Source organism: Nycticebus coucang, chromosome 2 (assembly GCF_027406575.1).
Source record: "Nycticebus coucang isolate mNycCou1 chromosome 2, mNycCou1.pri, whole genome shotgun sequence".
NCBI lineage: Eukaryota > Metazoa > Chordata > Mammalia > Primates > Lorisidae > Nycticebus > Nycticebus coucang.
The window spans coordinates 167,945,343-167,973,065 of record NC_069781.1 but is presented as its reverse complement, the minus strand read 5'-3'; the positions used below and the strand labels follow the sequence as shown (position 1 = coordinate 167,973,065).

General features: G+C 37.1%; 2 protein-coding genes across 6 annotated transcripts in view; one reads left to right on the top strand and one right to left on the bottom strand.

Moving 5' to 3' along the window:
- Positions 1 to 27,723, top strand: part of NOB1 (NIN1 (RPN12) binding protein 1 homolog) — a 270,061-nt gene that overhangs the window by 88,871 nt on the left and 153,467 nt on the right. The gene's annotated exons all lie outside the window — the stretch shown is intronic.
- The window catches only part of NFAT5 (nuclear factor of activated T cells 5), a 168,879-nt gene that overhangs the window by 35,706 nt on the left and 105,450 nt on the right, over positions 1 to 27,723 (bottom strand). For 4 of the 5 annotated variants that reach the window (XM_053604625.1, XM_053604636.1, XM_053604644.1 and 1 more), the window contains exons 4-8: positions 23,199 to 23,391; positions 20,836 to 21,026; positions 18,638 to 18,810; positions 4,523 to 4,657; positions 4,363 to 4,415 (exon numbers count right to left, since the gene is read on the bottom strand). In XM_053604625.1, coding sequence (XP_053460600.1) covers positions 4,363 to 4,415; positions 4,523 to 4,657; positions 18,638 to 18,810; positions 20,836 to 21,026; positions 23,199 to 23,391 — 745 coding nt within the window. Of the gene's footprint in view, positions 1 to 1,014; positions 1,143 to 4,362; positions 4,416 to 4,522; positions 4,658 to 18,637; positions 18,811 to 20,835; positions 21,027 to 23,198; positions 23,392 to 27,723 lie in introns of all 5 variants that reach the window. The other variant, XM_053604664.1, reaches the window with a different exon arrangement.

Below are 27,723 nucleotides of genomic sequence, written 5' to 3'. Positions count from 1 at the left end.
CCTGCCACAATGCCCACCTATTTTTAGAGACGAGGTCTCGCTCTGGCTCAGGCTGGTCTCAAACTTGTGAGCTCAGGCAATCCACCCACCTTGGCCTCCCAAGTGCTAGGAATACAGGCATGAGCCACCATGCCCAGCCTGTTCTATGTTTTCGTACAGATGGGGTCTTGCACTTGCTCAGGTGGTCTTGAACTCCTGTTCCCACCTTTGCCTCCCAAAGTACTAGGATAACAGGTAACAGCCACCATGCCTGGCTGCCAAATTCTCATTAAATGGTTTTCTCTGCAATACCATCTTCTGGATATTTTTGTTGTTGTTGTTACAGTAAGAATTGTAATAGAGCATTACAAGACACAGTCTCACTCTGTCACCCTGCATAGAGTACTACAGAGTCATCACTGACAGCCACCTCAAACTCCTGGGCTGAAGTGATCCTCTTGTCTCAGCCTCCCAAGCAGCTGGGACTATGGGCATGCACCATGACACCAGGCTAATTTTTCTTTTTTTTCTTGGTAGAGATGGGGTCTTACTCTTGCTTATGCTAGTCTCAAACTCCTGAGCTCAAGCGATCCACCCACCTTGGCCTCTCAGTTTTAGGATTACAGGTGTGAGCTACTGTGCCTGTACCTCTTGGGTATCTTTAAATACTGTAGATGCCCTTTTAACTTTTCTGTATAGACCAGATATTTCATTTTCTGTTTTTTCACTCTGCGTCTTGCTCTGTCATCCAGGGTGCCCCTGATATTTCTTTATTAACCACATCAAAGTTTCTTTTCTCTCAATATATTTTCTTTTCTCTAAATGTTTAATTCTTACTCCCCCCCCCTTTAATATGATCTCTACAATCAATTCTCTAGAATATCCCAGCTTTTCCACTCTAAGAAAATACATCCCAGAAATCCCCTTCAGGGAAAAAAGAAAGAAAAGTTCTCTCTGAAACAGATAATAATTTTAAAGTGAATGAAATCACAGAATTAGTGACAGATCATATTATGATTTAGTTTGTTTACATACTTGCTTGCAAAAACCCCAGGACCTCTAGATATAGCCACCAAATAAGGACATAATTCCTTTCCATTCCACAACATGTCTTATTTTTATGATTATTCTTCTTTATATCTATTGTAGCTGGCATAATTGCCCTGAAAAAAAGTGTTTTAAAAATGTAACTACCCCATGCCTCAAAGGGAGAAAGTGAGACAGAAAGAGAGAGAGGGGGGGAGGGAGGGAGGAAGGGACAAGAGAGGAGAGAGGGAGGATGACTTGTTAGTATAAAATTCTATATGAAATAGCAAGTTAAGACTATAATTTGTTGGGGATATTTTATTAATTTGTATGGCAAGTCTTTGGATCTGCAGAACCCAGTTTCCTTATCTATAAATATGCATCATAAGAATAAGAATTGTAATAGTGCATTACAAATGAGGTAGTCTACATTAATCTAACTAATCTGTCAAAAACCAAAACATATCAATAGCATACACAAGTATTACATAGATATATTAAGTTTCTGTCAGGATTAAAACTCCAGGTGTGCAAGAAACTGGTTGAAATTAGGGTTTGAAGTATGATCCAAATAAACAAATGGACCTTAGACTATAAAGTCCTCTTTTTCTTCAATGTGTATAAAAATGAACTAAGTTTTTCTTAAGTATCTATTATGAGTTTAGAATACAAAAGAGTCAGAATACCATGCCCCCAACCTCCAGAAGTCCTCTGGAAGAAGCTGCTAGTGGTTCACAGGGAGTGGGAATAGTCCGATTAAGTTACATAAGAAATAATAAAATGTCAGTGTTAGAAAGAAGCCTCCAATAATCTAGTGAAAGAGCTTGTTTTATAGATTAGAAAACTAGGGCACAAAAGTAACTTGTCTGAAATAACCCAGATTGTTAATGACAAAGCAGGCACTAGTATTTAAGACCAGTCTGACAAGGAACCCTATAAAATACTGTCCATTGGTTTGTGTGACAAAAGAATGACTATTAAATTCCACTCTTTTCTACAGAGTGTTGCATGAGGCTAGAGGAAAACTTTCTATATAGCATTAGTCTAGGTATTTAGGAAGCTCCACTTTATAGGATATTATGCATTAAAGAATTGTCTTTACCTGGAGAGATGCCTGGTCTTTGCCCTTGGCTACTGGGAGGTGAATTTTAGGCCTTGAAATGTCCCGTCTGATATGATTCTTTGTTTGAGGGCTTGCACCACCAGACAGTCTAACAATGTGTTTATAACGGGAGTTTTAGAACATGCCATATCTGTTTTGACCTCCGGTGGAAGTGAAGACTAGAGGTCAGTTACATGAGCAGATCAAGTCTGAATAAAAACTCTGGACACCAAAAGCTTGAGTGAGCTTCCCCAGTTGGGAATTCTCTGCATATTGCCACACGCTGGTGTTTTGAGAGAATGTGTCCCCGAGAATGACAAAAGCCTGATGTCTGGGACCCTGCCAGACCTTGCTCTAGGCATCTACCCCTTTAGCTGGTTCTGATGTATATTCTTTAGTTGTAAAACTGTTATCATTAAGTACAGCACTTCCGAAGTTTTGTGAATTGTTCTAGCATGTTATCAAATCTTAGGGGACAGTGGGAAAACCTGAATTTGAAGCCAGCTATTCAAAAGAGAGGGTGTCTTGGAGATATCTGAACTGGCATATAAGTGGTAGCAGTCTTGGCTGTGCTCTTAGCCTTGAGTATGGAAATATATTGGATAAAGTTTTATATGTTTTTATTAGGTTTTTTTTCTTGAGACAGAGTCTCACTCAGTTGTCCTGGGGTTGATTGCCATGGTGTTACAGCTCACAGCAACCTCAAACTCTTGGTTTGAGCAATCCTCTTGCCTCAGCCTTCCAGAGTGCAAGAATTACAGGCATGAGCCACTGTGCCTCCTGACTTTATTAGGTTTTTTTATTAATGCACAAAGGAATAAAAACTAAATTTAAAAACCATGAAGGAATTATAAACTTTTTGGATAAATTGGCAATAGATTCTCCAATTTTTGCCTCTTCATTCCTCTCCTTGTCTTCATGTACTCCTTCCTTTCTATCCCCATCAGTTCCCTAATATTAAATTTGGGGCTTTGGGTATTTTGTATATTAGCTCATTCTCGCTTCTGTCTCTGTCTCCGATCTGTGCATATTACTTCTCTGCATGTGCCTTCCATTTAATTTGCTCATAATTTGGCCTTCCCTTCTGTTAGTCTCAACTTCTATGAGTTTGGTCCTATCCGCCCTACATACTGCTTCTTAAATCAGGTCTTGATTCATGTTTTCAAGCTTATTTCTTTTTCCTTAGGAAAAAAAAAAGATGGTAAGGGCCTACATAGCCACTTTCATTAATGAAAGTGTGATAAGTACTTCTAAATGCAAGAAGGTAACTTTATGTAAACATAAAGCACCTAGTACATAGCAGATAATCAATAAATTTCAGTTTCCCTTTGATATAACTATATAGTAGTTTAATATAATCTAAATCTTCAGAAAAATTAGTAAAGAAATGATTTCCTTTGAATTTGTCATTTTATCGTGGATTTTTTTTAAGAGACAGAGTCTCAATCTGTCACACTGGTTGTTGTCACTGCAACCTCCAACTCTTGGGCTCAAGCGATCCTCTTGCCTCAGTTTTTCCATTTTTGGTAGAGACAGGGTCTCACTTTTTGCTCAGGCTGGTCTCAAACTCGTGAGCTCAAGAAATCCACCCACCTTGGCCTCCCAGAGTCCTAGGATTACAGGCATGAATGAGCCACTGTGCCTGACCTATCATGGATTTTTAAATTTACTTATTATTTATTTTTATTTCATATTAATATGAGGGTACAGATAATTACATTACATTGTGTTAAGTAAAGAAGAAATGTTTTAATTTTTCTCTTTAAATTTTAACAATGGTGACGTTTGCCAAATCTCTGAACTTTTTAAAATAAAGAACTAGTCACGTTTAGTATTACTGAAATCATTCTATTTCAGTTAAAGAAACTCAAGAAAAAGACTTATTTATTTCTTTAAATTAGAGATAGGATCTTGCTCTGTCACCCAGGTTAGAGTGCAGTGGTACAATCATAGCTCACTGCAACCTCAAAATCCTAGGCTGAAGCAATAATCCCAGCCTCCTGAGTAGCTGGGACTACCAGGTGCACGCCATCACACATGGCTAATGTTAAAATTTTTTTAGGAGATGAGGTCTTGCTACACTGTCCAGGCTGGCCTATAGATGTGAGATACCATACCATGCCCAGCCAAGAAAGAACCATTAAATGATTCATATGAAAAGGAAATTTAATATATTAATTCAGGAAAATTTCAGAACAAAACAGAATTGTTCAGAGAGTAAACAACCAAATTACAAAAAGGCTTAAATTACATACCTGATGAAATAATTCCATGTCAATTTCAGCTTCTGACTTCCAAGAGTTTTCATCTGATTAAAATAAAAAGTGACTTAATAAATTTTTGAACTTTTTTACCCTGTAGTTATTCTTACATCAATATAACCAAAATCTCTATGCCACTAATATGCCTACTTACCAGAAACATTTTCTTGGAAAATAACTTTAGTTCCTTTTAGAAAATTCTTGCCAATTAAAAATACTTCTTCCTCTCCTTTCACAGAACAGCTATGCAAGCTTTTCTTTAAGATCTCTGGCACTCCTGCTGGCTGAGCTATGGAGATACATAAACATTTTATAAAAAGAACCACCAACACTTACTTCTTACCTAGAATCAACTTGCAATTTTCCAGTTCTATGAGTTGTCTTTGTTGAAGAAGGGACAGTGAATATTTTGACAATAACACAATTATTGAAAAGGCTGTAATTCCTACCCCACTGACATCAGGCTTAGCTATGTGACTTGTTTAGATAATGAATTGTGAACTGAAAAGTAACATGCCAAGTTCAAGCAAAAAAGATTTAAGAACCATCACATGATTCTACCATTTCTGTTTTTGGTTCTTTTTTGCTGCAGCATCATTTAGCCTCTACCTATTGATAAAAACAAGTAAGTATTCTGTCTTTGTTAAATACAGGTTGAGCATCCTTAATCCAAAAACCTGAAATCTGAAATGCTCCCAAATCCAAAACTTATTGATCATTTCATAGTGCCAGAGGCAGAAATTCTATACTTGACACATAATTTTTGTTCTGTATTAATAGTATGTCATATACTTTTTTTACTGTTAAACACTTATCTGTAAAAAAAGTATAAGAAAATGATTAATTATTGGCAGTATATAAATTCACAGTCAGGAATGATCGTTATGCCAAATTACCACAGATTTGTCCACTTGAGTGGCTAAGATAGTGACATTTTTATTTTTTGATGGTTCAATGTACACAAGCTATGTTTCATGCACAAAATTACTAAAAATATTGTACAAATTACTCTTAGGCTAAGTGTAAGGTATATATGAAATATAAATGAATTTTGTGTTTGGACTTGGGTCCCTTCCCCAAGATATCTCATTATGTATATGCAACTATTCCAAAATCCAAAAACAAATGAAAATCTGAAACACTCTGGTCTCCAGCATTTTGGACAAAGGATATTCAAAGTATATTTAAATGACATTTTAATTAGTATCTGGGAGTTTAAAAAGAAATTATAAACATATATAAAAATATATCGTCTGGCTCAAAGCCTGTGGCTCAGCAGCTAGGATGCCAGCCACATACATCAGAGCTGGTGGGTTCAAACCCAGCCCAGGCCTGCCAAACAACGACAACTATACCCAAAAATAGCAGGCATTGTGGCAGGCACCTGTGGTCCCAGTTACTTGGGAGGCTGAGGCAAGAGAATCGCTTGGGCCCAAGAGTTTGTGGTTGCTATGAGCTGTGAAGCCACGGCACTCTATCAAGGGCAAAATAGTGAGACCCTGTCTCAAATAAATAAATAAATATTGTTTAGAACCCACAAAGTTAATGTATGAACAAAATAGAAAGGGTTATTGGCTATACACTAGTAAATATGTACCCTTTTAAATGAGGAAATTTTAAAACCAATTTATTTATAGGTCACTTTTTGGAGTACCATGGGAACTAGAAATTTGTTATTAAAGATATTCAAGAAAAAGATGACAAATACTGTTTTGATTAGAAAATAAAAAGTGCAAAATTATATAAACATGTTACATTAACAAAATGAAATGTAAAGTCAATAACCTTTCCTCCCATTTTCAGACACTTTATGGAAATTCTACTTCACTGACCACTATTAACTTTTTTTTTCCTGATCAGGTGCTGTGGCTCACGCTTATAATCCTAGCACTCTGGGAGGTTGAGGCAGGTGGACTGCTTGAGCTGAGTTCAAGACCAGCTTGAGCAACAGTGGTACCCTAACTCTACTACTACTAATAAAAAAATACTAGTCGGGCATCCTGGTGGGCACCTAGAATCCCAGCTACTTGGGAAGCTGAGGCAAGAAGATGGCTTAAGTCCAAGAGTTTGAGGTGGCTGTGAGTTAGGACACCATGGCACTCTACCCAGGGTAACAAAATGAGATTCCATCTCAAAAAAATGAACTAGGGGCACCTATAGTCCAGTGTTTAGGGCACTGGCCACATGCTGCGGGGTGATGGGTTCCAACTCAGCCCGGGCCTGCTAAACAAAAACAAACAAACAAAAATAGCTGGGCATTGTGATGGGCACCTATAGTCCTAGCTACTAGGGAGGCTGAGGTAAGAGAATTGCTTGAGCCCAACAATTGGAGATTGCTGTGAACTATGACACTAAGGCACTCTACCGAGGGTGACAAAGTAAAACTTTGTGTCAATTAAAAAAAAAAAAAAACAGGGTGGCGCCTGTGGCTCAGTCAGTAGGGCGCCGGCCCCATATACGGAGGGTGGCGGGTTCAAACCCGGCCCCGGCTGAACTGCAACCAAAAAATAGCCGAGCATTGTAGCGGGCGCCTGTAGTCCCAGCTACTTGGGAGGCTGAGGCAAGAGAATCGCTTAAGCCCAGGAGTTAGAGGTTGCTGTGAGCTGTGTGATGCCATGGCACTCTACCGAGGGCCATAAAATGAGACTCCATCTCTACAAAAAAAAAGAAAAAAAAACAAAAACAAAAAACAATTTAAAAAACTCAAAAAATTTTTTCCTTTTGCATTTTAAAGGCATAAGATAACCAAATGAGGCCCTGAAGGTTTATAATGTATTTATCTTCTACATATTTGTATTTATATTGCAAAAAGAACTAGTCTGTTACTTTGAAGATTAACTTTTAACCTTTTAAGAGGTCCTTTCTATTAAAAAGTTCAGTGGATATCTAACAGGACAGATTCCACACTAAGCAGAACTAAAGTCAGGATTATTTAAGTATTGTTTAATTTTTGTCTTTAAGTACAAGCTGACAACTGAAAGGAATCACATTGCTTAAAAATTATACAAAAACAGCAACTGTACCTTTTTGGTATTATAAAAACAGTAATACTTTACTTTTCAAATAACAGTCTTAAAAATAAAGCTGAAAAAATTAATGAATATCTGAATATTGAAAAATAACTAAGCAAGTATTTCAACCTATCAAGAGAGAAGTGATAAAATTTTATAATGTCTCTGAAAAGTACCTATTTAATAGAAAGATTTAGAACACTGAGAACACCACCTGTCGCTCAGTGGGTAGGGCACCGGCCCCACATACCAAGGGTGGTGGATTCAAACCCGGCCCCAGCCAGCTAAAACAGCAGTGGTAACTGCAACAAAAAATAGCTGAGTGTTGTGGCAGGCACCTATAGTCCCAGCTTCTCAGGAGGCTGAAGAAAGGGAATAGCTTGAGCCCAAGAGTTTAAGGTTGCTGTGAGCTATGATGTCACAGCCTCTACCCAGGGTGACAAAGTGAGACTGTCTCAAGAAAATAAATAAATAAATAAAAAACTAAAAAAGAAAAATTTAGAACAAAAAACCTATATCTGATCATGTAAATCACTAACCATATCCAAAATTTTAAGAGGGGGATAGTTTTCTTTTTCTTTCTTTCTTTCTTTTTTTTTTTTTCTTGAGATAGAGTCTCATGGTGGCTCCTGTGGCTCAAAGGAATAGGGCGCTGGCCCCATATGCTGGAGATGGTGGGTTCAGACTCAGCCCTGGCCAAAAACTGCAAAAAAAAAAAAAAAGAGATAGAGTCTCACTTTGCTGCTCCAAGTAGAGTGCCATGTCATCATAGCTCACAGCAACCTCAAACTCTTGGGCTCAAGTGATACTCTTGCCTCAGCCTCCAGAGTAGCTGGGACTACAGGTGTCTGCCACAACGCGTGGCTATTTTTGGAGGTGATCCACCTGCCTCAGCCTCCCAGAGTGCTGATATTACAGGAGTGAGCCACCATGCCTGGCCAAGAGGGAGATAGTTTAATTAATGATATTATCCTTAAGCTGCGGGATAAGTAGGAGTAAAAGAAGTAGAAACTTCTTAAATTCAGAGTCAGATTAAATTTAATCATTTTTAGATACAATCTAATATGTAATATATATAAGGCTATGATTTATTTTGTCCTATTAAAAAATTAGTATAGGAGGATAAATATAAAAATAGATAAATTTGGGCTTGGCGCCTATAGCTCAGTGGCTAGGGTGCCGGCCACCTACACTGGGGCTGACGGGTTCGAATCCGGCTGGGCCTACCAAACAACAATGACAACTACAACAAAAAAATAGCTGGACGTTGTTGTGGGTGCCTGTAGTCCCAGATACTAGGGAGGCTGAGGCAAGAGAATCACTGAAGCCCAAGAGTTGGAGGTTGCTGTGAGCTGTAACACCATGACATTCTACGGAGGGCGACACTCTGTCTCAAAAAACAAACAAAAAACTGTTTTTTTTGTCTTGAATCTCACTGTATTAGCCGGGCTGGATTCAAACTTCTGGGCTCAAGTTATCCTTCCACCTCAGCCTCCTGAGGAGCTGGGAATACAGGTATATGCTACTGTGCTTGGCTGAAAATTAGTATTCTTTTTTCTTTCTTTCTTTTTTTGAGACTGAGTCTCACTCTTGTTGCCCCAGGCTAGGGTGCTGGGTAGCTCACTATAACCTCAAACTCCTGGGTCCAAGTGATCCTCCTACCTCAACCTTTTGAGTAGCTAGGACAACAGGTACCTGACATAACGCATCAATAATTTTTCTATTTTTAGTAGAGATAGGGTCTTGCTCTTGCTTAGGCTGGTCTCAAAATTCTTGAGCTCAAAGGATCCTTCTGCCTCAGTATCCCAGAGTGCTAGAATTACAGGTGTGAGCTATCATGTCCAGCTGAAAATTGATAATTTGATAGAACAATAATATAAACATATATACCCGTGTTATCTGGAGAACTCTAAAGATGTTAAGAATGTAAAAGGGGATGATACTTTCATCCCCTTAAAAACAAACAAAAAGACAAAGGAGTCCATGGCCACTGTTAAATCAACAATCACAAGTAGGAATTTTTTTAAAGCCACAAAGCACAGCATGAATCTTGGCATTAAGCCTTCTTTCCACTGAGGGTCTATGGATGGAAAATCAAGTATCTGTTTCCTCTCCTCCCTTCCGCTTTTGTCACCTTTTGGCCCCATTTTCCTTTACCTCTCTCTCATCTTCCTGTTTCCTTCCCTCATTCCAAATTCAACCTTTCTTACTAGCCTATTTCCTTTTCACCTCTCATTCTACTTTTTTTAAACCTGGCAAAAAGTTTATATTCATAGAAATAAATTCAAACCAGAAACCTATAATGAAATAAACGTGCTTATTTTTAGTTTTTAAACAAAAACATCTTTTGAGTCCTTTGTTTCTCTGTATATTATTTATATGATTATTCTTCCTCTTCCTCAGCCGAGTCTAAATATAAGCCTCAAGCTCTCTACTGCTAATCAGGATAAAACTCAAATTCTTTTGCTCAACACACAAGTCTCTCTTTATGAAAAAGATCTTGCCTAGCTCACTAACCACAAATCTTACCACTTGTTCTTATCTTTTTGTTCTAATTATACCACATTCTATTTATAGTAGAACCTTTGTAAGTTGACCACACAAGGGACTGTAACAAACTGGTCAACATATGGAGGTAGTCAACATAAGGCCTTCTGTACTGATAGGTACATGTGCTGCATGTCCAGTCTATGAAAATTAGGTCAACTCCAGGAGATGATCAAATGTAGGGAAGTGGTCAATTATGGAAGTTAAACTGTATTTTATTTTTATTTATTTATTTTTTAGAGACAAGTCTTGCTTATTGCCCAGGCTGGGCTCAAGCAAACCTCCCATGTCAGCCTCCTGACACTAGGCTATTTGAAAAACAACTGAACTGTAAAGATGGGGCTTCTGTATTGCCCAGGCTAGTCTCAAACCCCTGGGCTCAAGTGATCTTGCTGCCTCAGTCTTCCAAAGTGCTAGGATTACAGGCCTCAGCCACCATGTCCACCCTAAAACCCTCTTTAATTCCCTCCAAAGAATTATATCCTTCTAAAAAAAAAAAGAATTATATCCTTCTAGGGAATATATACATTGACACCCCCCCCTACCAGAATGACCTTCTAAATTCCATTTTGCTTGGCTTATAACATCCATTATAGATATACAGTATCTTTATATAATTTAATAATGCAATTGGAAGTTTACTTGTCTCTTTTTTTCCCCTTGCCTACTAAACTGCATGCTCTTGATTTCTAGATTTTAGGTACTTATAACTATCCTTCAAATTAACTTATGAAGCTCTCCAAAAACAAACATGTTTTAGATCCACCTTTGGAGATTCTGATTAACTGGCATGACTTTTTTTTTTAAATGTACTATAGGTGATTATAACCTATACCCAGGACTGATAAGCACTGCATTTGTAATAATTTATGTTGAATAAATGAGCGACCGAATGGGCAATGAGACACTATTTTGGTATCAGAACATGTTATCGGCTTGGTGCCTGTAGCACAGTGGTTATGATGCCAGCCACATACACCAAGGGTGGTGGGTTCAAACTCGCCCTGGGCCAGTTAAACAACAATGACAACTGCAACAACAATAACAACAAAAAATAGCCGGGCATTGTGGCAGGCGCCTGTAGTCCCAGCTACTTGGGAGTCTGAGGCAAGAGAATGACTTAAGCCCAAGAGTTGGAGTTTGCTGTGAGCTGTGATACAATAGCACTCTACTGAGGGCGACACAGTAAGACTCTGTCTCAAAAAAAAAAAAAACAACACAAGAACATGATACCATTTCTCTTAACTAGGTGGTAGCCTCTAGTAAGTGCAATTATTAAAAAAAAATACAAAACAAAAAACACAAAACTCATCTGAACAATTTCACTATCAGCCAAAATTTGAATGTAAAATTTTTAGTACGTCACATATTATTTTTAAAAATAGGCCAAAAAGGCTGTGCCTGTAGTTCAGTGAATAGGGTCGCCGGCCACATACACCAAGGTAGGCGTTATAACGGGCACTTATAGTCCCAGTTACTTGGGAGGCTGAGGCAAGAGAATCGCTTAAGCCCACGAGTTGGAGGTTGCTGTGAACTGCAACCTCCACGGGAGGCACTCTACCCAGGGCAACAGCTTGAGACTCTGTCTCAAAAAAAAAAAAACAAAAAAACAGGCCAATTAAGTGACTGAAGAACAGAGACAAAACAGTGATCAAGTTGAAACCAATAACTCATATGCCTCCGATATTTCATAAAAATGATGTTGAAAATGGGAGAAACATAGAGAAATGTGAAAAAACAAAACAGAGGCTTGCTGCCTATAGCTAAGTGGTCAGGGCACCAGCCATATGCACCAGGGCTGGTGGGTTCACAAACCCACCCTGGGCCTGATAAAACAACAATAACAACAACAACAACAACAAAAAGTAGCCAGGCATTGTGGCAGGTGCTTGTTGTCCCAGCTACTGAAGGCTGAGGCAAGAGAATAGCTTAAGTCCAAGAGCTTGAGGTTGCTGTGAGCTGTGATGTTACAGCACTCTGCTGAGGGCGACACAGTTAAGACTCCGTCTCAAAAAAACTCCAAAAACCAAAAAACACAACACAGTTGTCCTCGGTGAGTCATAAGACAGAAATTCAGTGAAATGTTAAACAAGAAACTGTCTACCAAATGACCCAGCATTTCCAGTCCTAGATATCTAGCCAAGAGAAATGAAAACATATAACCATACTAAAACTTGTACCCGTATGTTCATACCAGCTTTATCTACAGCTGCCAATATGTGGCAATAACCCAAATGTCCATTAATGGATGAATGGATAAACAAAATATGGTATATACTTAAAATGGAGTATCACTCACTCATAAAAAGGAATGTGTACAGGCTACAATATACATGAAACTTGAAAATAGGGTGAGTGCAAAATGTCAAACAAAAAGATATATATATCATGTAATTCCTTTTATATGAAATGTCCAAATAGGCAAATTCATAAAGACAGAAAGTACATTATGGGGACTGAGGAGATGAGGGAAGGAAGTTAAGGCTTTATATTTTACTAATGGATTTAGGCTTTCCTTTGGGGATGATAATAAAAATATTCTAAAATTATATAATGGTGGTGGCTACACAACTTTCTGAATATACTAAAAACCAATTAATTGTATAGTTTAAAAGGCTGAGTTTTATGGTATGTGGGTTATAGTCTCAGCAAAGCAATTACAAAAGAAAGTGACGTATAAGAGACAAAGCATGAATCTGATTATATATAAATTTAAAATAAGCAATTAAATGCCTATATGCCAATATCCTTCTAATAAATTATACACCATGTAATAAGAAATATGTTTCAAATGCATCAAAATTAAATCCTTCCTATATTCTACAGTACATACCAGCTCAAAACAATGGACAAATAAAAATCAGATAGGTCTGGGCGGCGCCTGTGGCTCAAGGAGTAGGGCGCCGGTCCCATATGCCGGAGGTGGCAGGTTCAAACCTAGCCCCAGCCAAAAACCAAAAAAAAAAAAAAAAAAAAAAAAATCAGATAGCTCTTTCATTCCCCATGTCCCACCTTGAATAAACAAGACTTATTCTCTCTCCTATTACATAAAAAGTGAAACTAATCATTTCTATTCTATTAACATCATAGAGTTGTTATCAGGAGCAGATGTGATAAAGTAGTATATTATTTGTGGGAAACTCCATTAGAACAATACTCACTAGGGAGGAAGAATGACTTGGAAATTGAAAACAGGGCTTGGGCATAAATAGCCCAGCCTTTCTCCTTTCCCTCTTTTGCATTTGTCTATCAGCACAAAAACATACTTCTTCATGGATTTTTAACAAATATAGAGATCAGAGGTTTGTAGTTTGTCAGTTAATTTTGCTTTATTTAACTGGCAACAAAATTAAAGATTTTAAATTTTCTAAAATTAGTGGGCTTTGCTTAAGTGTTTAACTAGTTGAACAAGGTATTAACTTTAATACTACTAACTTTTCATGATAATACCTCATCTCCATGTTGTATTCTAAGGTTTAGAAAGTCCTATGTATGTTGAGGTCAAATAAATATTCCTAGCTGGGCTTGGTGGCTCACGCCTGTAATCCTTATACTCTGGGAGGCCAATGCAGGAGGAATCGTTGAGCTTAAGAGTACCAGCCTGAGCAAGAGCAAGACCTTGCCTCTAATAAAAATAGAAAAATTAGCTGGGTATTGCAGTACACGGTTGTAGTCCCAGTTACTTAGGAGGCTGAGGTAGGAGAATCACTTGAACCCAGGAGTTCGAGGTTGCTGTGAGCTAGGCAGACATCATGGCACTCTAGCCTGAGCAACAAAGTGAGACTCTGTCTCAAAAAAAAGAATAAATAAATAAAAATAAAAAAATAAATAAACAAACATATAAATATTTCCATTGGAATAGGAGTTAGACATATAAGAATCTGAGAAATTGAGATGAAAATATCAGCTTTACTACTGATAAAGCTATTAGAGAATAGGACTGGCTTCTTTTTTGTTTTTTTTTTTTGTAGAGACAGAGTCTCACTTTATGGCCCTCTGTAGAGTGTCATGGCCTCACACAGCTCACAGCAACCTCCAACTCCTGGGCTTAAGCGATTCTCTTGCCTCAGCCTCCTGAGCAGCTGGGACTACAGGCGCCCGCCACAACGCCCAGCTATTTTTTGGTTGCAGTTTGGCCGGGGCTGGGTTTGAACCCGCCACCCTTGGTATATGGGGCCGGCGCCTTAACGACTGAGCCACAGGCGCCACCCAGGACTGGCTTCTTTAATCTGGAATTAAATATACCAATCCACCTAGTCAAAGCAGCCTTCTACAATTACAGACGTCTTACCATCTGGTAAAGAACAGTCTAATTCTGCGGTCCCCAACTCCCATGAAGATCAACTAAAATTAAAGTTTTGAACACAGAATAACAGATTTTTTTTTTTTTTTTTGTAGAGACAGAGTCTCACTTTATGGCCCTCGGTAGAGTGCCGTGGCCTCACACAGCTCACAGCAACCTCCAACTCCTGGGCTTAAGTGATTCTCTTGCCTCAGCCTCCTGAGTAGCTGGGACTACAGGTGCCCGCCGCAACACCCGGCTATTTTTTGGTTGCAGTTTGGCTGGGGCCGGGTTTGAACCCGCCACCCTCCGTATATGGGGCCGGCGCCTTACTGACTGAGCCACAGGCACCACCCAGAATAACAGATTTTTAAAAAATTAAATCATTAACCCATTAGAAAAACTATGTAGATCAAGAGACTTAGATTCTTCTGTGAATGTTTAAATCTAATTGATATTCATAGTAATTGCTATTAGAAATGTTTCAAACTAGTTACATAATGTTTTAAGAAAAAAATTAGTTTTACATGAAATTCTATGAAAATAGTAAAAATAAATAATAAAAGTCTTTATTATTTAAATTTATTTGCATATTAATTATTCTAGCACCTTCTCTTCTAAAAGAGACATACGAATCCTCACTACAAAGTTATCTTTTCTTTTAAACAGTTTCTCAAAGCAGATGGGCAAGATAAGTGACAGGCAATTAAAGAAATAAAAAAAAAAATCCTACATCTCCATAATAAATAGTTAACTTCAAAAGGAAATAAAAGGGACAACATAGGTATTCAGTAAAATTCCTTAATACAAATTAAAATCTACCTTCTAAATTCATAAAAAGTCTAAATTACAGAACATAAATCTCCTAGGTGAAGGAAATAGTTCTCTAAACAATACTTACATATTGTAAGCATAGTTATAATCACCCAGAAGCCATGACTAGGATGAAGTGAATTGTTCAAATTTGCTTTCAACACTAATTTACGTGATTGTAGTTGCAATATAGCATAGTGGCTAAAAGTAGAGGCTTTGTTTGAATGTTGGTCTTGCTATTTACTACCTATGTGATCTTGAGAAAGTTATTTAATCTAAATCTCCGTTTCATCAACTATAGGGTAGATTCAGATTGTACTACAGGTTTAATCTATAGAACAGAATCCATATAAGGTGATGATTATATGATACAATGCTTATAATGTAGTTAGCACAATCCCAGGTACATAGCCATAGTTCAAAACTTGGTAGCTTTTATTATTAGCTAATTATGCTTTCCACTGTACACTGGTGCTTCTTAGGGCTATCTTATCCACTCTAGGAAGGATACCCCCATTTGCAACACAGCTTCCTAGGGAGATACCCCCATTTGCAACACAGACACATATAATCATTAATAGCAATAATTAACAAGTAATAATAACAGCAGATGAAAATTTTAAGAAAAATCCCATTTTCTACTTCTTTTATATATTTTTTTCCTCTGAGATAGTCTCACTGTTGCACTGGTGCTGTGGCACCAGCCTAGCTCACAGCAACTTTAAACTCTTGGGCTCAAGTGAACCTTTTGCCTCAGCCCCCCAAGTATCTGGGACTACAGGCACCTGCCACAATGCATGGCTAATTTTTCTATTTTTAGTAGAGCCAGAGTCTTACTCTTGCCAGAATGGTCTCAAAATTCTGAGCTCAAGCAATCCTCCGCCTCCACTTCCCAGAGTGTTAGAATTACAGGTGTGAGCCACCTCGCCCAGTTACTTCCTTTGTATTTTCTACCTTCTTTAGCTGGATAAATTCATGAATAATTTATTCATTCGTTTCAAGGAAGAAATGAATGTAGTCACTCTCTGAAGGCCAGGGCCAGGAGGTGCTTTAGCAGGGATGGTTCAGATCATACTGCTTTAGTAGGGACTGAGAAATGGTTGCCCACTCTATCTAGCTGGGTTGTTCTTTCTTCATTAGTTTTATTCATTCATTTCCTCCTTGAGATGAGGAATATATATATATATGCATATATATATATATACTATATATATAACTTTAGTTGGGCTGTTCCTTTCTTCATTAGTTTTATTCATTTCCTCCTTGAAATGAGGAATATATATATAATATATATTATATATGTATATATATGTATACATATGAGGAATATATAATACATAGTGTATATATATATATATATATATACACTAGTCCTCATTTCCAGGAGGAAATGAACAAATAAAACTAATGAAGAAAGAACAACCCAGCTAGATAGAGTGGGCAACCATTTCTCAGTCCCTACTAAAGCAGTATGATCTGAACCATCCCCGCTAAAGCTCCTCCTGGCATTGGCCTTCAGAGGGTGACTACAGTCATGCTCACAAACAAGAACCATATATGTTGCTGGGCGTGGTGGCTCATGCTTGTGATCCTAGCACTCTGGGAGGCCGAGGCAGGCTAAACACCTAAGCTAATGGGTTCAAGACCAGCCTGAGTGAGAGGGAGACCCCTTATCTGAAATAGCCAGGTACTGAGGCAAGTGCCTACAGTCCCAGCTACACAGGAGGCTGAGATGAGAGGATCACTTGAGCCCAAGAGTTTGAGGTTGTGGTGAGCTGTGATGCCATGGCACTCTACCCAGGACAACAAAATGAGACTTTGTCTCAAAAAAAAAAGAACCACATATGTCCCACTAAAATTGGAACTCCATCCTAATAATGGAACATACCATAAATTGCATTTAAAAAATTAAGTACCTTGATTAGAAAAGCTCTACAATTCAACAAACCATCTGTAGATTATTCATTCTGTCTCTATCTGAAGGTAAGAGAACAGACATGGAATCTACAAACTTTAAAAACAGTCTCTTTATAAGTAAATATTACCTAGAAAATGGTCTAAGGAAATACTAATATAAAAAAATTTTTTTTTTTTTTTTTTTTTAGAGACAGAGTCTCACTTTCCATCCTTGGTAGAGTGCTATGGCATCACAGCTCACAGCAACCTCCAGCTCCTGGGCTCAGGCAATTCTCTTGCCTCAGCCTCCAGAGTAGCTGGGACTATAAGCACCCACCACAACACCTGGCTAAAAAACAATTTTTTAATGATAACGAAAAATAGAAAAATCCATGTGAGCTCTCTTGAGATCAGAAAGATCTTTCTGGTACTTTCCTTTTATAATTAGAATGTTTGGCTCAGCGCCTATGGCTTACGCGGCTAAGGTGCCAGCCACATACACCTGAGCTGGCGGGTTTGAATCCAGCTTGGCCGCCAAACAACAATGACGGCTGCAAAAAACAGACAGGCGTTGTGGTGGGTGCCTGCAGTCCCAGCTACTTGGGAGGCAGTGGCAAGAGAATCGCTTAAGCCCAGGAGTTGGAGGTTGCTGTGAGCTGTGATGCCACAGCACTCTACCCAGGGCGACAGCTTGAGGCTCTGTCTAAAAAAAAATTAAAAAATAATAAAATTGGAATATTCGCTAAGCTAATGTTTAGCTATAAAAATCCCTGATATGAATTAAAAGAGAGAAATTTGATTTACGAAGGACAAATAATTGGACAAAACTATGCTACAATTAAATAACAAAGGCTCTGCAACTATCCAAGGAATAGCAAGGTCATAATATCCACAGCAACCCAACAGGAAATTCAACTGAATAGAACAACAATTCTCTTCCATTCTTTTAAATTCAGGTATAAATTATAAAGAAGCAATGTCAAAGAAAATAATTCATAATGAATATCTTCTTTTTTTTTTTTTGCAATTTTTAGCCAGGGCTGGGTTTGAATCCGCTACCTCCAGCATATGGGGCCAGTGCCTTACTCCTTTGAGCCACAGGAGCCACCCCATAATGAATATCTTAAGAGATGTATAAAGGGAAACTTTTTCTTATTTATTAGTTGTAATAATAATCATTAAAGAGAAACTACAATTATGGTGAGTCACACATGACAACACAATTGAGTTTAAACATAAACATATGCACACATCATTTTCTTCCTATTCTAAGATAAACGGTAAGAATTTTATTCCCATTTTCCAACACTACACTATAATACCATAGTTTATAATCAAAACTTCCAACATGCTGTTCTTTGCAAAGTTATGCTTACCTTACTCTTATGTTCTAATACAAAACAGAATTAGGTCCAGGGCAATTTACCACAAAGTGAAGATGCTTGGAAAATCCTTTGGCTATGCAATTTACATTACTTTTTACATCAGTATATGATGATAATAGAAAGTACAAAATGCTATACACCTTTGAATTTTATTCCAATTACTCACTTTTAGTTTAATTTAGAAAATCTGACTACTACTTTTAAAATATTAAATACTTAAAATTTTGCATGATCACAGCTGTGAAACTTCTAAAATTTAGAGATGTCAGAAAGATTAATAGAAAACGAAAAAATAAAAACTCCCTAATTTGATATCTCCATATTTTCTTACTTACTACACAAAATTGGAGAAGACGGTGCTTGCAGTGTCAAAGTGGAGCCATCTTTCCTTATGATATTAACTCGAAAAACCAATCTGGCACGGGTGCTTTTTTTCTTGGAACCAGCAATTCCAATTCTGGCTTCAACATCAGCATTTCTCAGTTTTAATATCCCTACGCAGTCCACCCTAACAGAGAAAAATACATACAAAGTAATATTTTGTTGTATAAATAGATAATGTTTTTAATCAGCAAGTTTTTTTAAAATTGGCTTATTATTTGAATATGTAATACAGCAGTCATAAAGTTCCAATTTCAAGAAGTACAAAAAGGTAATCTAAACATTGTTCTTGATGTTGTAACCTTTTGTTTGTAATACAACAATAAGGAAAGAAATAGTTTTTAAAAAAATCACTATTTTAAAATCTGAATTACAAGAGGCTTTTTTTTTAAATACATAATTTAGCCTCTTTTCTTATAGCTCATTTAGATAATAAAATAGAGGGAATACATTTTAACTTTTAAAAGAATTTGTAACTGTCCTCCTCAAAGGATGGAATACTACATTGGTATTAAAAAGTATATTGTAACATTGAATGATGTGGAAAAACACTTGTTATATGTTAAGTAAAAAGCAGGTTACAAAACAATGGGTACAGTACTTTCTCAATTTTGCCCAAAAAAGCCTGAGAAAATAGTCTTTAAAATAGTGATGATTTCTGGGAAGTTGGTTCTTTTTTTGTTTGTTTGTTTTGAGACAGAGTTTCACTATGTCACCCTAGGTAGAGTACTGTGGCATCACAGCTCACAGCAACTTCCAATTCTTGGGCTTAAGCAATTCTCTTGCCTCAGCCTCTCGAGTAGCTGGGATTACAGGCTATTTTTCTGTTGCAGTTATCATTGTTGTTTAGCTGGCCCAGGCTGGGATTCAACCCGCTAGCCTCAGTGTATGTGGCCTGCATCGTAACCACTGAGCTATGGGGCGCTGAGCCAGGGAAATTGGTCTTTTTTTTTTTTAGAGACAGAGTTTCACTTTGTCACCCATGGTAGAGTGCCATGGCATCACAGCTCACAGCAACCTCCAGCTCTTGGGCTTAGGTGATTCTCTTGCTTCAGCCTCCCAAGTAGCTGGGACTACAGGCGCCCGCCACAACGCCTGGCTATTTTTTTTTGTTGCAGTTTGGCCAGGGCCGGGTTTGAACCCACCACCCTCCATATGTGGGGCTGGCGCCCTACTCATTGAGCCACAGGCGCTGCCCGGGAAATTTGTTCTTAAAAGGCACGTTTTTTAGCTCTTTTTTACTCTGTTTTCAAATTTCTTGTAATGAATAAGTATTACTTATAATCAGTAGATCCCTTCTTTTCCTCCCCCATTATAGACATTTATTTTAATAATTAAAAAAAAATTAATCTTTACTAAATATTTCTCAAAATTCCCCTTTGCTAGTTAACCTTTTACCAATCTATTCAAAATGGCTCTCAAAAGAAAACTGACTAAAGGAAACTCTTTAGCAGCTATCCAACACCCAAATAATTAGAACATTGATCTATCCTGTACAAATTGCTGTTATGGTTTAATTTTAGGAATCAAGGTCCTTCACAAAAGGATTAAAGAAAATAATTTTTAAAATGTATACCATTGGCTTGGTGCCATAGTACAGTGGTTATGGCACCAGCCACATTCACTGAGGCAGGCGGGTTTGAACCCAACCCAGGCCAGCTAAACAGCAATGACAACTGCAAACAAAAAACAGCTGGGCATTGTGGTGGGCACCTGCAGTCCCAGTTACTTGAGAGGCTGAGGCAAGAAAATCACTTAAGCCCAAGAGTTTGAGGTTGCTGTGAGCTGTGACACCAGGGCATTCCACCAAGGGCAACATAGTGAGACTCTGTCTCAAAGAAAAAGAAAAGAAAAAATGAAATTTAGGAATACAAATCAAAATGTAATTTTTAATTTCAATATTAATGTTATAAATCCTAATAACAAAGTCTTCATAATTTTCTTAAAAGCCAGAATTCCACTTGCTTTTCTTTGCCTTTTACCATGGAAATTCTTTAGTAATGTATGAAATTTTATAGTAATGTCTTTTTTATAATTTAAAACATTTTAATAAAACATTCAAAATATTTTTACACATTATAAACTGAACATTTTTCTTGCCCACCACAAAACTGTAGTATATAATAATAAAAAATTCTTACTAAGTACTTACGCCAGTGTCATGTTGTTGCTAGGATCAAGGCCAACTTCGATAACAGTAGTGCCTTCAATGTCTACTTCTTTGCAGGGAGTTGTATTTCGTCCAGTTACCCTGCAGGCCTGATAAAATCCATGTGGTTTTACTCGACCAGAGTCATTACCCACAAACACCTGCAACACTACTGGTTCATTATGGCCTTCCAGCTGAAACCAGAAAACGTGCAGCAGAAATATTAATTATCATTTCAAATAATCTAACTGTAAAATCAAATACAGTAGAACCTCCATTGCTGACCACCTCCCTACCCTGACCACCTCCTTAAGTTGACCTAATTTTCATATGAGTATACTGGACATGCACCACATGTACTTATCAATATAGTAGACCTAGTTCCTTATGTTCACCACCTCTATATTTTGACCAGTTTGCTACAGTCCCTTGGGTGGTCAACTTATAGAGGTCTACTGTATTCAACAGTATTTATAGACTAAATTCTATATTTCTAACTGGATTACATAAAAAAAAATTGAATCCTCAAGAAAAATACATGGCAGAGATATTTTTAAAAAGGAAAGTTGGCTAAGTATAGCTGTATCTCTGTGAAATAATAACATAATGAGGCAAATAAGCAAGCAAATAAACTAGTCAAATTGTTAGTAAGAAGTACCTAAAACAGGCGTGGCGCCATAGCTTAGTGGTTAGGGCACCGGCCACATGCATTGGGGCTGGTGGGTTTGAACCTGGTCTGGGCCTGCTAAAACAAACAAAATACAAAACAAACAAACAAAAAAATAGCCGGGCATTGTGGCAGGCACCTGTCCCAGCTACTTGGGAGGCTGAGGCAAGAGAATCGCTTAAGCTGAAGAGTTTGAGGCTGCTGTGAGCTATGACATCACGGCACTCTACCAAGGGCAATAAAGTGAGACTCTACCTCAAAAAAAAAAGAAAAAAAGTACCTGAAACAGTGCCTGGTACGTGGAGAGAGGCAGTATTTGTTGAATGACTAAATAAACTTCTAAGGTCAGTTAATTCATTCCCTATCATAGTTAGGCAATTAATATAATAATACTTCTAACCAGGTATGCACTTAGACAAAAGCATAAATTAAAGTCAGGGCAATTAGGTTAAAAATATTGACTTCAAACTATCAAAATGTCTGGCTAGACAAATATTTAAACAAAGCATAACTTAAAATTTCTCACTTGTCATTACTTGTCCTGGGTTTGAGGGAATGGGGATAGGCTGGGGTGGTGGGTAGTAAAGAGGGGTAGAAATGATACTGTACATGTGAGGAACATGACTATTACCCAACCTTAAATTAAAAATGGTCTTGGCAAATTTCCTGATTCTGAGTTTCAACCATAATTTAATTCAAGTATAAAATAAAAAGTAGTCCAACTGTACTCCAATCTTAAACTATCATTCTCCAATCCTGAAATATTGTTCAACTAATACATTTATATGCACTATGTTTAATAAGAATCCACCATGTGACTAGCCAAAATTCCTGTTTAATATTTTGCGATAGGAAACTTGTTAAACATCCCCCACCCATTTTTTTGGGTTTGTCTTCAAAGAGAAATAGTCTTTTTTTTTTTTATTAAGTCATTTGTACATAGATCATAAATACATTTATGCCATTATAGGATTCAATGTGTTGATTATTTGTACAAATTGGAGTGCTTACATCCTATTAATCAACATAGCTTTCACCTCATTTACCCAATTACAGCATTAAGACATTTGTGTTCTACACCTGATAGATCCAACTTGTGCTTGCAATATGCTCTATAGGTGTGGTCCCCCTACTAACCCTCCCTCTATCAACCCCCTGAGAAATATTCTTTATAACAAGATATCCCAAGTGCTGAAATTTAAGTCCCCCCTTTCACTTCTAGTTTGATTTCTGAAAAGATTAAGACTCAACTGAGAACCTATTACATAAACTGAAGGCTTAAGTCTCAACCAATTCTTTTCTAATAGTCCTGATTACTTTAGTCATTTCAAAAACCTTATTTTCAAAGTCCTTAATAATTTCTACAATGTTTCTTTGAAGTCACTTTAAATCTATTCTTAAATATTAAGTTTGGAATGAATTTAATTCAAATATCAAATACAAGAAAGAATTTGGAAAGAAAATTCATAATTTAGAGATATTTTACTTTTCAGAACATATTCTCATCTCTCCTTTCATTTAAACTAAAATTCAAATGACATGAAAGTAACAATACTTGCCTTATGGTCCAGTCAGACATTTACTTTTTTAAAAATTATGTATAGCTAGTAATTCTGCCCTATTGTTTAGGCAGCTTTTGCTGATTAAAAATAAGAAAATTAGAGAAAATTATTTATGTATTACTAAATAAAATAATTACCTTTACTGTAGGAAAGCCTTGCTGTGTTCTATCTTTTACTGAGCCACGGCTGCCCTCAGTCAGGTACCGAGCTCGGTGCTGGGTCTCAGGTTGTACAACTATCTTCAGCTCCTTTCCCTCACTTTTTACAGGATATTGTCCACACAACATAGGGCTCTTCTTTACGCCAGTTCCTTTTTGGTTTTCCAATGTCCTGAGAAATCAAGCACAACATGGAGAAAGTATCAAAAAGAGTTTTCCACAAAAATCATCTAAGATAAAGGAAGAAACAGAATAGGCAATAACATTAAAAACAATTGCTTAGCTTACTGGCAAAATTAAATACTGCCTAAAGGAAGATACATTCGATAAGCAAAATACCTCCAAAAGTTTTATAACAAAATTTAACTCTATGATGCAAAAATAAAAAAGTTGGACAAGAAAGAAAAAGAATGCGTAAGAGTGGTAGGAGGAAAGGAGGAAGACTGAGTGCAATAAACTGGGAATAACAGGAAAGATAACTGTAACCTTTCACACTGCACTCAGTCAAAATAAAATTAAAAAATTACACACATATGTGAGTTTCATATAAAGCTGTAAGATTAATTACTATTATTTTCTAACCAGATTTACAAAGCAAAGGAAAAACAGCAGGGATAGAAAACCACTCCCAGGCCTAAAAAAGCCAAATGAAGGTATATGTAGCATATTGCTTTAGATATCGTTCTCAGTGAAGCAAACTGAAGAAAATTATAATAAAAGATCACTGATTCAATTTTTACTGGTAAATTAACTTACTTTAAACAATCATTCCCAGAAGTGTGATTTTTTAGAGTATTTTTATTTGTGATTAAATAATTGAAGCCCTAAAATAAAAAATTTTATAAAATGGGCTTCACAGCACCAGCAACCTAACTTATTTTTTTAAGTTGTGCTACTAATACATATTTATTTATAATATATTACCTATATGTAATGTGTGCTCAAAGAGAAATAATATCCTAAATGATGGTTAGCTGAAGCACTGCAAATACATAATAAAAATAAGTAGAAAACAATACTGTTAGTTTTCCTTTGAGCAACATGAAATGAGTTTAAAACTATACATTTTGAATAGTGTCAAGGCCTATATTGTCTTCTCTGTGACTTTCCTAGTCCTAAATTTTGATTCATGTAGAAGAATCAGGAATCAGATGACTGTGGACAAAATCTCCTCTAAAACCAACAAGGTCCCAGGAAGAAAAGTATGACTTCAAAAACAGAGGCAATAAGCACCTTAAACTTGGTTCTAGTGTTTACTCCTTCAGCTGTAACAAAATCGTTGCCTCAATTACAAAAAGAGAGAGAGAAAGCACATGCGCAAGGCAGGACCCTCAATAGAAGTGGAGATTGGGCTGAACTCCATGGCTAGGAAACAGGCAGAAGAATAGAAGAAAGAAGTAATGGGACTAGCATAGGAATGCAGTAAGAGAAAAGTTCTCAGGCCAAGTACTGCGATTATTTTCATATTCTCTGAACCTGTGCAGTTCCTGAAACATAACAGGAGCTGAAGAAATGTTTGTTGATAAAGGCAAAGAAGAAAGGAACAAAAAAAGAGAGGTAAAAAGGAGCTTCTAAAAATAGTGAGATGAGAAAAGTCCTAACTGGATAAGAAATGACATTCATGCAAATTGGATATAATTAAGTCAAAGATTACCTGTGTGAATCATTTAAAAGGCCCTATAAGAATAAATTCTATGGGCTTACACCTGCAACCCTAGCACACTGAGAGGCCAAGGTGAGTGGATTGCTTGAGCTCAGGAGTTCGAGACCAGCCTGAGCAAAAGCAAGATCCCATCTCTACTAAAAAAAATAGAAAAACTAGCCAGGCGCTGTGGTAGGTGCCTGTAGTCCCTGCTACTCAGGAGGCTGAGGCAAGAGGATTGTGTGAGCCCAAGAGTTTGAGGTTGTTGTGAGCTGTGATGCCACAGCACTCTACCCACAGCAACAAAGTGAGACTCTGTCTCAAAAAAGAAAAGAATAAGAATAAATTCTATGAACAGAAGTATCAAGTTGATGCTAGAACAAAAGACAATACACCCTATTTTTATTTTCATGATTCTGGGTAGAAATTTAAACATTTGGTCTAAATATCTGAAGAGTGTGCAGCTCCTCACATGTGAAATTCTACGTTTATAATGATATTCTGTTTTATACTCATCTTAAAATCAAAGCAAAACTATTCATTTATAGAAACTATGTAAAAACAGTCCCCGAAATATATACAAAGGTACTAAAAGAAAATATAGTAAAATGGTAATAGCAGTTGTACTGAATAACATTATAGGTTATTTTTATTTCCCCAAATCTTTATTGTTCATATCTATTAATTTTACAATAGAAAAGGGAAAACTTTGGTTTGAAATACTGGGAAAATCTGTATTGCCTATCAATTAATTTTTTTTTTTTTTTGAGACAGAGTCTCACTTTGTTGCCCTCAGTAGAGTGCCATGGAGTCATTACCTAACGGCAACCTCAAACTGTTGGGCTCAAGCGATTCTCTTGTCTCAGCCTCCCAAGTAGCTGGGACTACAGGCGCCTGCCACAATGCCTGACTATTTTTTTTTTTTTAAGAGACAGGGTCTTGTGCTTGCTCAGTCTGGTCTCGAACCTGCGAGCTCAAGCAATTCACTTGCCTCGGCCTCCGACAGTGCTAGGATTACAGAGAACCAAAGCACTCGGCTGCCTATCAATTAATTTGACATGATGTGTTTTTATATTCACTTATGCTAGCCAAGGTAATATTTACAAGGGTAAAAATAAATAAAAATAGGTTTTGCTAGTCCAGTTAAAAAAAAAAACTAACTTGGGAAGAAGACCACATATTACAGCTTTAAGAAGAATAGTATGTGAATAAAACAATTTCTAAAATAAAACTTTTTTTTTGAGACAGAGTTTCACTTTGTCGTCTTCAGTAGAGTGTCCTGGCATCATAGCTCACAGCAACCTCAAACTCTTGGGATGAAGCAATTATCTTGCCTCAGCCTCCCAAGTAGCTGGGACTACAGAGACCTGCCACAACACCTGGCTATTTTTAGAGATGAGGCCACACTCTGGCTCAGGCTAGTCTCAAACCTGTGATCTCAGGCAATCCACCTACCTCAGCCTCCCACAGTGCTAGGATTACAGGTATGAGCCACCATGCCCGGCCTTCTAAAATGAAATTTTAAAAAGCCCTTGGGGCAGCATCTGTGGCGCAAGGAGTAGGGCGCTGGCCCGATATACCACAGATGACAAGTTCAAACCTGGCCCTGGCCAAAAAAAAAAAACACTGCAAAAAAATAAAGTCCTTAAAATTATTTTTATTCTGTAAGTTTAAATGTAAAAATGGAATACATACATATTTACATCTATAGACATGTAAAACAATAAAAACACCAGCTAATTCTTAGAAAAGTCATCATTCAAATCATTAATTTTTAAGGCAGGATGGCTTAAGAAACAAGAAATTAGCAGTTAGCTAACAGGGGATTTTGCTCCTAGATGACAACTAAAAAGTAAAATCTACTGTTGCATATTCTATTCAGACATTTTAAAGAGACATTCTAATTTATTTGTGCTGCACAATTTTTCTAATTCTTCTGGTTCTCTATGTCACAAAAAAATTTTCACTACAAAATACCTAAAATAGGTTTCATATCCAACTGATACCATATCTTAGATTCTAGAAATATCTAGCACAGCACATTGGGGCAAGTGATCCTCAGGATATTTAGCTGAAGAATTTAAGAATGATATGGCTAGGAATACTTAAATATCAATTTTTTTAAATTAAAGTAAAACATTTTAGTTATATTTAAATGCTATTTTCTTTTCTTTTCTATTTCTTTTTTTTTTTTTTGAGATGGAGCCTCAAGCTGTTGCCCTGGGTAGAGTGCCATAGCATCACAGCTCACAGCAACCTCCAACTCCTGGGCTCAAGCAATTCTCCTACCTCCGCCTCCCAAGTAGCTGGGACTATAGGCGCCTGCCACAATGCCCAGCTAATTTTTGGTTGCAGCTGTCATTGTTATTTGGTGGGCCCCAGGCTGGATTTGAACCTGCCAGCTCAGGTGTAGGTGAGTGGCGCCTTAGCAGCTTGAGCCACAGGTGCTGAGCCGCTATTTTCTTTTAAAAAATATATATATTATTTTTTATCTTAGATTAATATGAGAGTATAAACCATTAGGTTACTTAAAATACTATTTTTGTCCACAGACTATCATGATTTCTATGTGATATCTTGAAGATCAACGAACTGCTGTGCATATCACATTTGAAAGTATATTTTAAAAATATGTAGCAATATATAAATTGCAAATTTATGGCACTTTATAAATCTAGGGCTGGGTGGCTCCTGTGGCTCAAAGGGGTAGGGCACTGGCCCCATATGCTGGAGGCGGCAGGTTCAAACCCAGCCCTGGACAAAAACTGCAACTAAATAAATAAATAAATATATATATATACACACACATATATAAAAATCTAAGGCTATAAACCTTATCTCTCAAAACATTTTAAAATTTCT